Source organism: Macaca thibetana, chromosome 1 (genome assembly GCF_024542745.1).
Source record: "Macaca thibetana thibetana isolate TM-01 chromosome 1, ASM2454274v1, whole genome shotgun sequence".
NCBI classification, from domain to species: domain Eukaryota; kingdom Metazoa; phylum Chordata; class Mammalia; order Primates; family Cercopithecidae; genus Macaca; species Macaca thibetana.
In genome coordinates, this window is record NC_065578.1 from 19,434,790 (window position 1) to 19,450,691 (window position 15,902).

The 15,902-nt window shown below is 49.0% G+C and overlaps 1 protein-coding gene across 2 annotated transcripts; it reads right to left on the minus strand.

The window, feature by feature from the left end:
- Positions 1-6,295: 6,295 nt before the first annotated feature.
- On the minus strand, positions 6,296-15,633 carry MUL1 (mitochondrial E3 ubiquitin protein ligase 1). 2 transcript variants are annotated; one of them, XM_050792047.1, is made up of 4 exons: positions 15,051-15,633; positions 10,023-10,110; positions 8,879-8,999; positions 6,296-8,249 (listed from the first exon to the last, which is right to left on the minus strand). In XM_050792047.1, exons 1-4 carry the CDS (start codon positions 15,168-15,170, stop codon positions 7,520-7,522), a joined length of 1,059 nt encoding a protein of 352 aa, XP_050648004.1. In that variant the 5' UTR covers positions 15,171-15,633; the 3' UTR covers positions 6,296-7,519. The 2 variants fall into 2 exon arrangements, with proteins under 2 accessions (XP_050648004.1, XP_050648014.1); XM_050792057.1 differs by having other exon boundaries at positions 14,763-15,633.
- Positions 15,634-15,902: the final 269 nt, after the last annotated feature.

The window sequence follows — 15,902 nt, forward strand, 5'->3', positions numbered from 1 at the left end:
GGGGAAGTGAGGAGGCAGAGAGAAGCCGGAAGCACAGGAGAAAGGACGAGGCAGTGAGGAGAGCTGGCCAGGCTGGAGAAGCAGAATTTCTCCACAGAGGAAAATCTTCTGGGGAGAAAAATCAAAATCTGTGCCATACAATTTTTTTTCAAGCATCCTCTCCCAGTGTGAAGTCATTTGCATATTTTAAGAACATGCAGTGCATTATGCATATCTCGTTTTTGTTTAAAGAAATTATGGTTAGTATATTTAAAGATGTGAATGCCTGGGAAATTACAGAGGGAGAAATGTGGGATTTTTGGTCCCCCCTGAATTTTCTGGGTTTCTCAAAACTTTCACATCTGCAGCCAGCTCCCTGAAACTGAAGAGACTGCTTCGCCCTATCCAGGCTGTTCCCAGTTGGCCCTGGGATCAGGAGGCCAGCGTCCTCCTCAGATTCTGCTGACTTCCAAGGCCTGTTCCCCACCCCTTGGGGAAGGGAAAATTGCACAGGCCTTTGGAAGCACAACCTCAGTTTGTCCTCCAAGTCCTCCAAGTCCTCCTCGACCATAGAGACATAGCGCCACCTGGAGGGCATTATGGAGACTGCAGCATTAGGAGGGGCTGGGGAAGGAAGGAAATGAGGAAATGAAGATGAGCGATTTGTTGCAAGCACGTGTGGAGCACAGCCCAATAACTAGGAATGCAGGAATCACCTTTAATAGCTAGGGAAGACCGTGAGGGGATGGAAGCCTGCAATTATGGTCATCTGGACATTAGCATTAGTATCACCTCGTTTGTACCCCCCCAGGCCTAGGGAGCATTCAGGTTACAGATGCAAGGTGCCTGGCCCACTAAGTGCTTAATAAATGTTGAGTTCGGCTGTGTCCCCCCAGAGTCACGGCCCAATGGCAGCAGCAGCAGCATGTGGTCACAAAATGTGGATGTGAGGTCCCTAATGAGGAGCAATGGCTCCAGCAGGGACTAAGGGTTAAGAGCGGGAGATGAGGGTACTCACCCAGACCGGCTCAGCGCCCTCTGCCCCACACCAGTGGCACTGGCTCAGCCTCACGTGCTCCAGTCTCAGGGAAGGGAAATGCCAAGTCCCTTGCTGGCATCTGGAAAACAATAAGGCAGCTGCAGGGGAAGTGACTAATGAGCACTTCAGGGAGCAATTCAGGACAGCACACATGGAAACTGATCTCATTCAAAATTGATCAGTTAACACTATCTAATTAGACAGAAAATGTGCTGAGCACCCGGCTTTCTGGGAGCACGGTCTGGAGGCTGTGGCACCCAGCTAGCCTGTAGAGGAACGACATCTCATCTCTCAGACCAGCCCCAGGACTGCCCTCCCTAGTCCCTCACCCATGCTGCATCTCATAGACAAGCAAAATAGAGCTGAACAGAGGAGAGCTTCTAATCCAGCTTGCTCCTTTCATAGACAGGACTAAGGCCCAGAGAGGTTAAATCACTTGATCCAGATCACACAGCAATGGAGCAGAACCAGAGAGAAAGCCAGACTTTGGGCTCCCAGTCAAGACCATTTATCTCTATCTGGTGACAGTGCCCTGACTTTCCTGGGTGGAGTCCTCAAAGCTCTGGACAGGTCACTGGACATAGCATTCTTCCTGTACAATTCATCCATCCTGGCTCCCAGGTCCTAAAAGGGGGGCTGTCCTCACTCCTTACAATCACCACTTTCATCTATGGTCCAAAACCCAGCTCCTCTAGGCAGTCTTCCAGGATTGTTTCGCCCACACCTACTATTTCATTCATGGGTTGACTCATTCATTCCATGTACACTCTGTAGTTAAGAACTTGGGCTCTGGAGTCAGACTGCCTGGGTTTAAGTCCCATCCCTCTTGTGCACTTGGGCAAGACACTTGACCTCTCTGGGCCTGTTTCCTTTTGTTTAAGAATAATACAATCACATTCGTCCATACCTCTCAAGTGAGGACCGGAAGGGTTCATTTTGTACTGCACTTCTCAGGGTACCTAGCAAATAGTGAGCCCTGATGTGAGTTCTAATTAGTCTGCACTGACAACCCAGAATTTGTGGAAAAGGAAAAGAAATGAGACAGTCCCAGCCATATTGTCCATGTCTTGGGCGAACAGCAGGAATCGAGATTTGAGACTCTTATTATGGAATCTCAGAGGAGGAATACCTAACCCAGCCTAGGTGGGGAGGGACAGGGAAGATTTTCCCTGGAGGACACCCCTAAAGCTGAGTGTTAAAGGGTGAATCCGTGTTAGCAAGGTGAAGAAAGGACCAGCATTCCAGAGACAGGAATTCATGTGAGCAAAGACAGACAACGGCATGGCATGGGGTTCTGTTTTTGTTTTTTGTTGTTTTTTGGAGTTGGGGTCTCACTCTGTTGCCCAGGCTGGAGTGCTGTGGCGTGATCACAGCTCACTGCAGCCTCAATCTCCTGGGCTCAAGCCATCCTCCCACCTCAGTCTCCTGAGTGGCTGGGACTACAGGTGTGCACCACCATGGTCAGCTTTTTTAGTTTTTATCTTTTGTAGAGAAAGTGTCCTGCTATGTTGTCCAGGCTCATCTCAAATTCTAATTCCTGGCCTCAAGTGATCCTCCTGCCTTGGCCTCCCAAAGTGCTGGGATTACAGGCATGAGCCACTCCCTGGCCAGCATGGCATGTTTAAGGAAACTCAACAGTTCAGTGTTGTTGGAGTCACAAGGAGGAGACTGAAAGGGACGCGGACAACCGTGGGGAGGTGGCCAGGGACGGGGTCATGCAGGGCTTCTCAGGCCGTGGAAGAGCCAGGACACGATGTTGCAGGTGGCAGAGAACCTGGAGGCGAACTTGAAGCAGAGGCAGGACGTGGCGAGGTTGGTGGTTTAAACAGATCATCCTCGACTCTGTGCGGTATGTTTTCTCTGCTTCCCTTCAGCAGTGATACCAGCCTTGATTGGTTGATCTCTAATGGTCACAGAATGTGCTCTAACCAGGCCTGTCACAAAGGCTCCTTTCAAGTCCTATATTCTGTGAACCACAAATGTTCCCAACAACTGAGTCACCATACCTGTTGATATGGTTTGGATCTGAGTCGCCATACCTGCTGATATGGTTTCGATTTCATGTCGAACTGTAATCCCCAGTGTCAGAGGTGGGGCCTGGTATGAGGTGATGGGATAGTCGGGGCAAAGTTCTCATGAATGGGTTAGCACCACCCCCTCAGTGCTGTTCTCATGATAGTGAGTGATGTGAGAGCTGGTTGTTTAAGAGTATAGCGTCTCCCTCCACTTCCTCCTGCTCTGGCCATACGAAGTGCTTCTACCCCTTGCCTTCTGCCACGACTGAAAGCTCCCTGAGGCCTCCCCAGAAGCGGAGGAGCAGCTGCTATGCTTCCCGTACAGCCGGCGGAACCGTGAACCAATTAAAGCTCTTTTCTCTATGAATTACCCAGTCTCAGGTATTTCTTTTTTTTTTTTTTTTTTTTTTTTTTTTTTTTTTTTGAGAGACGGAGTCTCACGCTGTTGCCCAGGCTGGAGTGCAGTGGCGCGATCTCGGCTCACTGCAAGCTCCGCCTCCCGGGTTTCCGCCATTCTCCTGCCTCAGCCTCCTGAGTAGCTGGGACTACAGGCGCCCGCCACCGCGCCCGGCTAATTTTTTGTATTTTTAGTAGAGACGGGGTTTCACTGTGGTCTCGATCTCCTGACCTTGTGATCCGCCCGCCTCAGCCTCCCAAAGTGCTGGGATTACAGGCTTGAGCCACCGCGCCCGGCCTAGTCTCAGGTATTTCTTTCTAGCAGTGTGAGAAGGGAGTAATACACCTGTCAAACAGGGTTTACTCCTGTTCAGTTACGATCCTTTGAAACAACTCTGAGCCCTTTGCGGGCAGGGACTGTCTTAATCATCTTGTATTTCCAGGCACAAAATACACATTCAGCAAATGTTTGTTGGGTGAATAAATGCCCATCCATGAGCGGGCCGCGGTGAGGCATGCCTGTAATCCCAGCACTTTGAGAGGCTTAGGCGGGCAGATCACAAGGTCAGGAGTTCGAGACCAGCTGACTAACACGGTGAAACCCCGTCTCTACTAAACACAAAAAATTAGCCAGGCACGGTGGTGCATGCCTGTAATCCCAGCTACTTGGGAAGCTGAGGCAGGAGAATTGCTTGAACCTGGGAGGTGGAGGTTGCAGTGAGCCGAGATCATGCCATTGCACTCCACCCTGGGCAACAAGAGTGAAACTCCATGTCAAAAAATAAATGCCCATCCATAATACCAACTTTGAGCATTCCAGAGGCCCTGTGGGACCATCAGCATCCATCCCCCAACTGGAGCTGTCATGGCCTACGATCAGGGCTGCAGAGGGTGTCAGAGAGCGGCTAGTTTGTCATGTTATTGTTTGCTTTTTAATTTTCCCACAGGTTGTTCCTTTTTAGATTTTCCATTAGAATTCTGAATGAATTTGGATTCCAAAGACTGCCTTCCAGCCCCCATCCACTAGATCCGCTGGGGATGTGATTGGTTCTTCCCGAGGTGCTGCTCGGCTTGTAAAATGCTGTGTATTTATGATAACACTCAGTTGTCTCATGGACAACTTCTTTTTAGCCTCCTAGGCCTCATGTGATAAAAAGCAAAGATTGCAGGTTTTAGAGTCAGATTGTGGTAGCCTTGAACAAATCACACAACCTGTAAAAGGGTGATGTAGCCTCCCCTGCTGGTTTGCTATATTAGAAACAATACCTGTGAAGAGCCCAACATTGCTGGGCTTGTGATTACGTGTGGATGCAGCAAACTGTAACCCCACTGAGCCCCACTAATTGGAGGTAACAATATCCACTGCATAGGGCCACATTAATGCAAATGAAGTGCCTGGCACAGACAGTCAGAACGCCAGCAGCAATTATTCAAGATTCCTGCCCACTACTGGCTGCCTGGGAGTAAAGAGACTGAGCACAGGGCTGATGCAGGGGACACTCAAAATTCACCATCATCCCATGATCAGTGTAGAACTGACCTCCTGCTTCCCCTTTTCCCTGTCATCCTTCCTGCCAGCCTTGGTTCCACACATCCATTTAGGACCCATGCAACTCTCCTGGAGATCAGGCTCCTCAAATAGGTGGGAACGGCCAATGATAGCTGAAGTAGAGTATGGGACAGTTTCAGTCCCCAGCAGGCCAGGACCAAGCAGGGCCCTCGCACCCAGGGGGTCCAGGCACAAGCCAGCTTCCCGAGGCACGGGCTGTGTGCCGGTCCTTGGTCCCCCACGACAGGGAGCTCAGTTGGGAAGCTCAGTGGGGAAGAACACTCGGGATGAAGAACTGGAGTCTGTCCAACATTGAGGTAGGCTGGGGAAAGTAGCCTGCCTGCTCCTTTTTAATGTCTTTGATCACATTTACCCACGAAAGCTATGCCAAGGGCTGAACTCAGACAGCTTACCATGCAAATCCCCCTGGGCCAGTTCATTCACCTTCCATTACAGGCTAAGTGCCAGAAGGACGATGAAAAGGGGACGGAGACTTTCAAGGTGCACAAAGAGGCCATTCCCGTCAGGGGCCTTTCACCCTGCCCCGCCCTCCAGCACCTTGTGTAAAACCAGGGTCTTCGTACTTCACTGGACGGACTCAATATTGGCAAGTGGATTCTTACCCCAACTTTCACCTGCTGCTCTAGTGTGGCCACCAGTTCGCCTCTATGGACTTGGGCAACACGTCTCTTTTGAGTGTTCCTGTTAGCACTGAGGAATTTACTGGCCGCACATTTAGTGAGCAGGAAGATGAGGACTTTAGAAACAGCTTGGGGTTTAAATTCAGACCCGTGACTTGCTATATCTGTGCCCTCAGCCCAGTGAACGCACCCTCTCCAGGCCTCCTTCCTCTCCCGTACAGCAGACACACCAGGACTCGGCCTGCAGGGGTTTTGTGAGGATGCACTCACTCTGAAATGAGTGTGAAACAGCACGCAGCACAGGACCTCGTGCACAGCGGTATTGCTAAATGCTCATGTCCTCTCTGCTGTCCCCCAGGGCCCCATCTCCATCCCATTCTCCCAGCAGGTGAAATCTCACTGCCCTGGTTTGTAGCCTGTTGGGACAGACTTCAAAGACGGTCAGCAAGTCCAGCTATAACCTGCGGGCGGGCTGTCCAGATTCCTCCCTGGGGGCAGGCATCCCTGCCTCCGCATCACACCATCTGGGGGAGGCCCAAACCACTACAGCCAAGGAACAGGACACAGAGGCCTCAAACTCCCCACCTTTCTCTCCACTGCGGCGGGGATTCAATCCCATCCTGAGAACGCTTAGGCTTAGCCATTTAACTCTTTTTAACAAGCAACAGGCTAGCACTTGGTTGCAACATGTTTAATTTGTGCTGTTCACACTGGACACTGCATCGTACTAGTGTCGGCCCCTGACGGCACCCCTTCCTCACCTGCACAAAGGAGGACGAGATATGAATATTCAAAGGCAGAAAAGGGCTATAAAAAAAGCTGTGTATGTGACCTCCGACTACTCAGAGGCAGGGGAAGACAGCCCCATTGGTCTTGCACTCAAAGGCTCACCAAGGACAGGTGAGGGGCAAATGGTAATACAGGGAGGGGGTAACAAAAGGAGAAGCAACATGAGTACACCAAGATGTCAACACTGCGACAGGCTGGATGAGGGAGCCCTGAAAGGCCGTATGCTCAGGGTGCCAGCCGGCTGCTTTTCCTTGTGACAGCCTTGCAAGGAAGCTGTGAGGCCAGGACACTAGGCCAGCGGCATCCACACTGTGTCCTTCGGGAGGCGAAGCCTCTGCGCCTCATTCTCCAGGAGGGAAAACCAGGGACCACCCCTGAGCTTTCCCAAGTGGTAGCACTTCAAATCAGGGCCAGCGGCGAAACCAGGAGGGCTGCCTGACCAACTGCCCTTCACGCGATCTCTCTCCAATCTGTTGCCCAGGGCCCCAACCATTTGGGCAGAAGCAGATGTGCTGACTTCACTTTCTTTTGTCCTCTACACACATGTGCAGGCGTTTAAGAGGCAAGCCGGTGAGGGAAAAGGAACACAAGTTGACCCGCCCAGCCTGACAATTCTGAAGAAAGACTATTTCCCGGGGCATGAGGAAAAAGAAGAAAAGCTGCGGCAGAACCTCTTCGGAGGCAGCATCCAAGGCATCCGTTGTACTCAGGGCCCAGCCTTTCCTCCCCTCTGACTGAGTCCTCCACCAAGTCCACAGCAAGCAACAATTCACCAGAAAAAAACAGAAGACACAGGAACAGAAGGGCTGCTGATCACTGACTTTGGTGCCTAAGCGATGAGGCGTTTTCAGTCACACTCGCACGGATCTGGCTCCTGGGAGGAGACGCCACGGCAGCCTCCCAGGGCGAGGCTCTGATTCTCAGGCCCCACGTGGACAGGGTCCCCATTCAGGCGGGAAAGGCAGCATCTTGCCACTGGAGGCGTGGGTCCCTCAATCATACCTGGAGGTGACAGCTACCCCCGCCACTGCTCCTTCAAAGGCCTTCAGATAAAAATCCCTGAAAAGGGGGCAGGGGAGCTACCATGCCAAGCTGTGCAGCTTCCAAACCATTAGCTGTTGTACAGGGGGATCACCCGGGTGATCGCCTGTCTGCAGATAGGGCACTTCTTGGGCTCTGGCAAGGCGCGGTAGCACTCGGTGCAGGAACAAACGTGCCCACACTCCAGAAAGACGCAGGACTTGAAGCTGCTCAGACACACGACACAGGCGCTCTTCAGACTCTCCCTGTCCTCGGGCTTGGCCCGGCTCAGCAGCTGGGCCTCATGCTCCTGGAACTCCTCCTGCATCTGCTTGAGGCGCAGACGCTCCTGCCGCTGCAGATACTGCTTCCGGAGGATGAAGAAGAGGGTGGCACATGTGGCAAAGCCAAAAACCAGCGCCAACACCTTCCAGAGCCTGACGCTCGACTCTTGCCTCTGCAGCAGGCTGTCGAAGTCCTGGCTGCTTAGATAGTACTGCATGCCTTGTTTGGGTGGCTGCAGGCGGACAGAGTTGTTGTCCAGGACCAGTTCGCCAACCCCCGTGAGGGTGGCCCCCACCTTCAGCATCTCCTCGGTCTCCTGGATGCCTTTGGGCCGCTCACCGCTGATGTAGTGGCCGATGACATCGGTGAAGGACTGAATCGAGGGGTGGAACTTCTCATACACAGTCTCTAGGCCCAGATCCACTGAGTCCAGGGGCTTCAGCACTCGCACGGCCACATCCACACCATCCTCGTGGGGCACCAGGTCAAAGGGCACTGTGTTGGTCCTCTGATGAATGATCTTTGAGCAATCATTCCTAGAAGAATAAGAGAACTAAAGATACAGGGTAGCAAACAGCAAACACCCAGGCAGAGCTGGAGATCAACTAAATGCAGAAGACAGCATAGAGTCTGAAGTAACCAGAACAAGACAGTAAGATCACTATCTACAGGTGCCTCCTAACAAGGAGGCTCCATTTTTAGGTCCTGGGGCGATCTCAGTGGGCAACAAACACCGCCACAGACTACGGAAACCATTCATTTCCCTTTCCACTGTAAAACAAACATCTAAAACAGAACCCACTAGGACCAGCTGGAAAACTGGTATTTCATGTGATGGCACAAAAGCATTTTAGGAAATACTGAAATCACTGATTCAGTGGTTCTCAAACTTCAGTGTAACTAACAACAGATTCCAGGTGCCTGATCCTGGAAATTCTGGTTGGATAAGTCTGGAAGGGAGCCCAGAAATCTGCATTTCAACAAGATGCCTAGGTGATTCTGATGTAGGAGGCCCACAGGCTACACACAAGAATATGACCTGCATTAAGAGACTGGTCTTCAACCTCTCTCAGGAGAAGCTGAAGACAACGCAACAGCACCCAGGACCCCGGCATTTGAATAGACCAACTATAAGGGTTTTGGCCAGTGGAGAAGTGATACATACCAAAGGTGGGTGGTTCGATTCCACACCATCTTGTGCTCCTGAAGTGTCAGGCGCTGAATTACCCCCTTGCAGTTTTCCACAAACTGGCTGTTAAGCGTTTCTTTAACAGACCGTACAGCTCCTAAGTGGACACAAATTCTATTATTTCTAAAGAATTTTTCTGCCCTCTCCTTTCAGATAGTTTAAAATGTGTTTTCTGGTCTGGCACAGTAGTTCACAACTATAATCCCAACACTTTGGGAAGCCAAGGCAGAAGGATCACTTGGGGCCACGAGTTTGAGACCAGCCTGGTCAACACAGTGAGATTCCATCTTTACAAAAAATTAAAGTTAGCAGGGCATGTGCCTGTAGTCCCAGGTACTTGGGAGGCTGAGGCAGGAGAATCACTTGAGCTCAGGAGTTTGAGGCTGCAGTGAGCTATGATCACACCACCATACTACAGCTACCTGGGTGACAGAGTCAAGACTCTATTTGAAACGGAGTCTCACTCTGTCACCCAGGCTGGAGTGCAGTGGCACAATCTTGGCTCACTGCAACCGCCCCCCGGGTTCAAGTGATTCTCCTGCCTCACCTCCCAAGTAGCTGGGATTACAGGTATGTGCCATGACACCACATCCAGTTGATTTTTGTATTTTTAGTAGAGACGGGGTTTCACCATGTTGGCCAGGATGGTCTCAAACTCCTGAGCTCAAGTGATCAGCCCACCTCAGCTTCCCAAAGTGCTGGGATTACAGGCGTGAGCTACCACGACTGGCCTCAAAAAAAATTTTTTTTTTAATTTAAAAAATGTTAAAAATTAAATGTTTTCAGTTGACTTTTGCTAATTAATCAAAACAATGACATTCTGATCACCGTAAGTCACATTTTAGAAGCACTCTCCCAAGCACTTTGCAGGGATCACATAATTTGTCTTATAACAACCCTATAAAGGTTAAGTATTATTTTCGAGATCAGGCAACAGTGGTTCAGGGAGGTCTGGTAATCTTCGCGATCACAAAGCAATAACCCACGTCTTTCTGACCCCAAAGTATGTTCTGGACCATGGACCCAACACCACAAAAGGCACTTAACATGAGCCAAGATGATCTTTATCAATCTTTTGGAAAAAGGAAGTTGTTTTCCATTGCCCTATAAGCAAACATACCTTCTATAACAGCATAAGGCACACATTTTCCTGGAGCTTCTGAAAGAATACTCTTTAAATCTTCACCCAAGTGAACTTTTTTAGCTCCCTAAATACAAAAAAAAAAATTAAATAAATTGGCCATTGAACACTGACACGCTCAGTCAAACTTACAGGCAAAAAAAGAAAAAGATTCTATTTTTTTCATGTCAAGAGAATACGGAAATTGGACAGGAAGGTGACTACAGAGAATCAGATTTCAAAGCTGTGTACATCAACAGGAACGGAGCCATGCCTGTGCCCTCTTCCATCACTGCAGAATGCGGGTGCCACGCACATTCTTTTTCCAGTTAACCAAAACCTACACTCCTTTTCATGTTAAGACTTTTTAGTGAAAACATAAAAGGTACTAGTCAATTTACATACCAGAGACTGATCATCATTCAATCTCTTCTTGACAACACAGAGCTATGGTCCAAAGGATTCAGGTATAAAGTACCTAACCTACTGCCTAGTGCATGGCAGTGGTCTGAGAACTGGTAGGTGTTGTTATTAACATTACCACATCTTTACGAACCAATGCCCTGCATTGTGTGTTATTAAAAAAACAAAGCAGGGGGGTTGCCTTTGCTTCAACAGGGCAAGACTGTTAACTGGTGCCAAATGCCATTTTACATTTATTTATTTATTTATTTATTTATTTATTTATTTATTTATTTTTGAGCTGGGGTCTCACTGTTATACCCAGGCTGGAGTATAGTAGGGCAATCATGGCTCACTGCAGCCTCAACCTCCCAGGTTCAAGTGATCCTCCCACCTCAGGTCCCCAAGTTGCTGAGACCACAGGCATGCACCACCACACCTGGCTAATTTTTTTATTTTGCAGAGACAGAGTCTCCCAATGTTGCCTAGGCTGGTCTTGAGCTCCTGGGCTCAAGTGATCCTCCTCCCTTGGCCTCCCAAAGTGCTAGGATTACAGGTGTGAGCCACTGCACCCAGTCTGTTCTACTTTTTGCCTTTTTCACGGTCATAATTAAATGAGCACGGTTCCTTCTGCTGCTGTCTTCCTCTAACAATCCCTAATTCTCCTCTGCCTTCCAACTCAGAGCGTCCAACCCACTGCATTTGGGAAACCAATCCTGTTACTGCTGTTTCAAAAATAAGAGAAAAGGAATAAAACCAACAATTATTTCCTGAGCATCTATGTGCCGGGCACCGTGCTGGGTGTCAGAGATTCAGGGACGAATAAACGACCACCTCTGCTTTCAGGGTATACCCAAAAACAGCTCTTAAGGATGCCAGATTCAGTAACCTCTAAAGATGAGACACCAGATGTATATGAAGGTCACTCGGAGTTTTAGCTACTGCTACACAGTAAATGACAGGAGCAAGGTCAGTCAAAATTTCTTAGCCACTTACACTGTGAAGATCCGAAATGACAGCAATAACAACTAACAATGTACTCATTTATTATCTGTCTCCTTCCACTAGAATGTTAAACCCTAGGAGCGCTTGGACATGGTTTGTCTCGTTCACTGTTATCCCCCTAGTGCTGAGAACTGTGCCTGACACACAGCAAGCATTTAATACATTATTTGATGAATAAATTAATGAATAAATAAGCATTTTAAATATACTGTGTACCAGGCAATATGCTAGGCACTTTAAATGCATAAACCACTTAATGCCCACACCATCCCTTTACAGCAGACATTATTATCACCAATTACAGATAAGGAAACAGGCTCAGAGAGATGAAGTGATTTGCCCAAAGTCAGACAGCTAGCAAAGTATCCATCACAGGATGGCCAATTCGAATTTTAAAGGGGGAAGAGGGAGAATATGATCAGAAAGACCTGGAGTTTAATCAAGCGCCAATGGATCCACTGTGGCTTGGGACAACTTCATTTATCTGAGTCTCAGGTTCCAAAACTGTAAAGGACAGGGAAAATGCAATTTCACAGGATTTTTATGTGGGTTAAATGAACTCTAAGGTGTGAAAGAATCCAGTCCAGGGGCTGGCACACAGGAGGCACGCAATAAATATGCATTCTCCTATGAGAGATATACAGGATAGGACACAAGCCCCACTCTGGAAGTTTTGTCATCTGATCAAGAAAACAGAATCTAGGACGGGCATGGTAGCTCACACCTGTAATCCCAGCACTTTGGGAGTCTAAAGTGGGATGGCTGCTTGAGGCCAGCAGTGCAAAACTAGCATGGGCAACTTGCAAGACCCCATCTCTATGAAAAATAAAAAATTAGCTGGACGTGGTGGTGTGCACCTGTGGTCCTAGCTACTTAGGAGGCTGAGGCAGGAGACTAGCTTGGGCCTGGGAGCTCGAGGCTGCAGTGAGCTATGTTTGTGCCACTGTGCTCCAGCCTGGGCAACACAGTAAGACCATGCCTCAAAAAAAACAGAGCAAAAAAGAAGAAAGAAATAAACGACAGGAAGGCAGGCCAAGGAGAAAGAAAAGGAAGGAAAGGAGGGAGAAAGAGAGGAAGGAAATAGAAAATAGAATATAAGATATTAAGAGTCCCAACTCTTTTTCCAGGAAGGGGCTATTTCATCCTCATTTAGGAACTGGTTGGCAAAGGTTGTTGTGTTTTTGGTTTTTGGTTTTTTTTTTGAGAAGGAGTCTCGCTCTGTCGCCCAGGTTGGAGTGCAGTGGCACGATCTCGGCTCACTGCAACCTCCGCCTCCCAGGTTCACACTCCTCCCGAGTAGCTGGGACTACAGGCGTCTGCCATCACACCCGGCTAATTTTTTTTTTTTTTTTTTTGTATTTTTAGTAGAGACAGGGTTTCACGTGTTAGGCAGGATGGTCTCGAACTCCTGGCCTTGTGATCCGCCCACCTCAGCCTCCCAAAGCGCTGGGATTACAGGCATGAGCCACCACGCCCGGCCCGGCAAAGGTTTTACGGTCACCCAAAGATGGGACCTAAAGAGTTCACCGCTTCAAAGAATCCCACTACCAGCCAACTTGAGGCCAAAGTGATCTGGAGTCAGAAAGTGAAGTATCAGTTACACAGAGCTAATCACTTCAGGATTAACTTGATTATTTAATCAGGTGACACACAGGGCAGCTGGAATCTCATTATAATGCCACTGCACAGCAAATCCAATTGTCTCCTAACTTAGCTCTTTCCAGATTCCAAAACTCCCTTCATATCATAGCAGGGATTTCACACACTGGTTTCTTTTTTTTCTGAGATGGAGTCTTGCTCTTGTCACCCAGGCAGGGGGAGTAGCCCGGCCCACCCATTAGTTTCTAAACCCTTACTGAAAACAATCTGATAATGAAGTTAGTCAGGTTTAGGAATCCATCTTTCATATAAACATCAAATTAGGTTAGGCCCTCAGCTCTCGTATTGTGAAACTTCAGCCAAAAAGAACCCACAAACATTTACTGAGTATCTTCCACTTGCCAAGTACTGTGTCAGAAGCTAGAGGAAAGAGAATGGATGAATAAGAGCCTGTCTCTGACCTAAAGAGGCCCATCTCTCTGGACCAGTCAGAGAGTCACAATAAAGCAATGCCAATCAGATTAAAATCCTACCCTTGGAATCAAAATACCTAAATTTAAGTTTCAAGCTAACTAGTTGTATGGCCTTTCCTCCCAATCTCAACTTTCTGATTTGCAATGCGGTGGTAACTGCCATTTTATCTACTTCAAAAAATTATTGTGGGCCGGGGGCAGTGGCTCACGCCTGTAATCCCAGCACTTTGGGAGGCTGAGGCAGAGGGATCACCTGAGGTCAGGAGTTGGAGACCAGCTTGGCCAACATGGCAAAATCCCCTCTCTACTAAAAATACAAAAAATAACCAGGCGTGGTGGCAGGCGCCCTTAATCCCAGCTACTCAGGAGGGTGAGGCAGGAGAATCGCTTGAACCCGGGAGGCTGAGGTTGCAGTGAGCCAAGATGGTGCCACTGCACTCCAGCCTGGGCAACAGAGCGAGACTCCATCTGAAGAAAAAAGAAAGAAAGGAAAAAATATGTATATATTGTGAAGAAAAAAATAAAATCAAGATGAAAATGTGGCTGGGCGCAGTGGCTCACGCCTTTAATCCGAACACTTCGGAGGGCCAAGGCGGGGAGATAATCCGAGGTCAGGAGCTGGAGACCAGTCTGGCCAACACGGTGAAACCCTGTGTCTACTAAAAATACAAAAAAAAAAAAAAAAAAAAAAAAAAAAAAAAATTAGCTGCGTGTAGTAATCCCAGCTACTCAGGAGGCTGAAGCAGGAGAATCACTTGAACCCGGGAGGCGGGGGCTGCAGTGAGCCCAGATCGCACCACTGCACTCCAGCCTGGGTGACAGAGCAAGACTCTATCTCAAAAAAATAAAAATAAAAATAAAAATAAATGCAAATGTGTTGTGTAAACCGTAAAGCACAGTTCAAAAAAGAGCACCATTTATTTAAAAAAACAAACAAACAAAAAAAAGCTGTAATATAAAAAGGAAGCGTCTGTAAATCAAGGAGTGGAGTGGTTCAGTAAATGGATGTCTGCACTTGCTGTTCCCTCCATCACCCGCTAGATATCCGCATGACTTCCCTCGTCTCTTCCTGGGCTCTGCTCAAATGTCACCTTATTTAAGATAGGAGATCCCCCTTTTTCCAGCATTCCATGTCCTCTCCCCTACCTTACTCTAAAGCATTGCTCACCATCTGTTACACTGCCTGATTCACATGTTTGCTGTCTAGCCGTATTGAAAAGGAATTTCCACGAGGGGAGGGACTTTCATCTGTTCTACTCACTGCCTGGCGCATCGCAGGTGTTCAATAAATACTTTTCGAGTAAAGTAATGAAGTCAAAATTCATTCTGAGTCATAAGAGGGACTTGGGAAAAAAGGAGCGGAGCAACCGTCATCCCGAGCCCGAATCCTTCCCCGCGCTCCTCCATTTACTGGCTGCTTGACATCCTTCAGAGGCTGTTTCCTTTTCTGCACAGTTTCCGACGGTGGGGCGGCCAAGGTGTTTCGTGGGCTCCCCAGGACCTGGGACAGAGATGACCCGGCTGAGGCCGGGCCGGCTCCAGCACTGACCTTGAGCTCTTGGGAGACCCGGGCCTTCTGCCGGTACACGGAGTACAGGGCGGCGGTGACCACAGAGGTGGTGCCCAGGAGGATGAACTGGCACAGCGAGGGCCGCCCCCCGTTCTCCATGACGGCGCCAAGCCCCGGTGGCCGACTGTGACGCAGAGGATACGCCTGGTGGCCCCCTACTCTCCACCTCCTTCCGACCAGGACCGCACCCCCTGGACAAACCGGACCGAAAACTGGAAATCAGTCGCCCAACGATGACGCACGACGCCGGAACCGGAAGCGGGGGCCAGGGGGTTGTAGAGTGAACCGGAAGGTGGGGTTGCCCGGGTGACAGTCAAGCTGCTGCGGCCTACGATGAGATCCTGTCTCCCTAGCCGGGTGTCGGAGAGTGATTGGGGAGCTGAGCGACCACCCACAGCTCCATGGCCATCCCCTTCGAAACGCGGCGCACTACTAGCCATAACTGACTCGCCCATTGCCCTCGTCTCCGTCCCTCTGGTTTCCTGTGGTTACTGGACTGTTTGATGGGTTATTCCATATCTTCGCCATTAGATTGGCAGGAAATAAAATAATTGTGTATTAAACTCTTATGAGTAGTATACGTTTAAGTTTCAGAGCAAACCCTTAAGACTTGGAATTTATTCTAGCCACTTTACAGATGAGAAAACTGAGGCCATAGAGGTTAGGGAATGATGTGCTCGAAGTCTAGTGAGTGCTAGAGAGGAATTTACGCAACTCCAAAGCCCTCAACTCTACCCCAAGAGGGCAGATTATATCACCAAAGTAGCCCCTTAATCTGCCATCACCACATAGAACAACATATTTATTAAATAATTACAACTATGTTGAGTG

What these genes read in the sequence shown, in the direction of transcription:
- MUL1 (XM_050792047.1), bottom strand. Translation starts at nt 15,170, where the DNA reads ATGGAGAACGGGGGGCGGCCCTCGCTGTGCCAGTTCATCCTCCTGGGC. An exon ending in GGGTCTCCCAAGAGCTCAAG is followed by an intron (nt 10,111 to 15,050) that starts GTCAGTGCTGGA and finishes TTTTGTATTTAG; the next exon opens with GGAGCTAAAAAAGTTCACTT. An exon ending in AATCGAACCACCCACCTTTG is followed by an intron (nt 8,250 to 8,878) that starts GTATGTATCACT and finishes TTATTCTTCTAG; the next exon opens with GAATGATTGCTCAAAGATCA.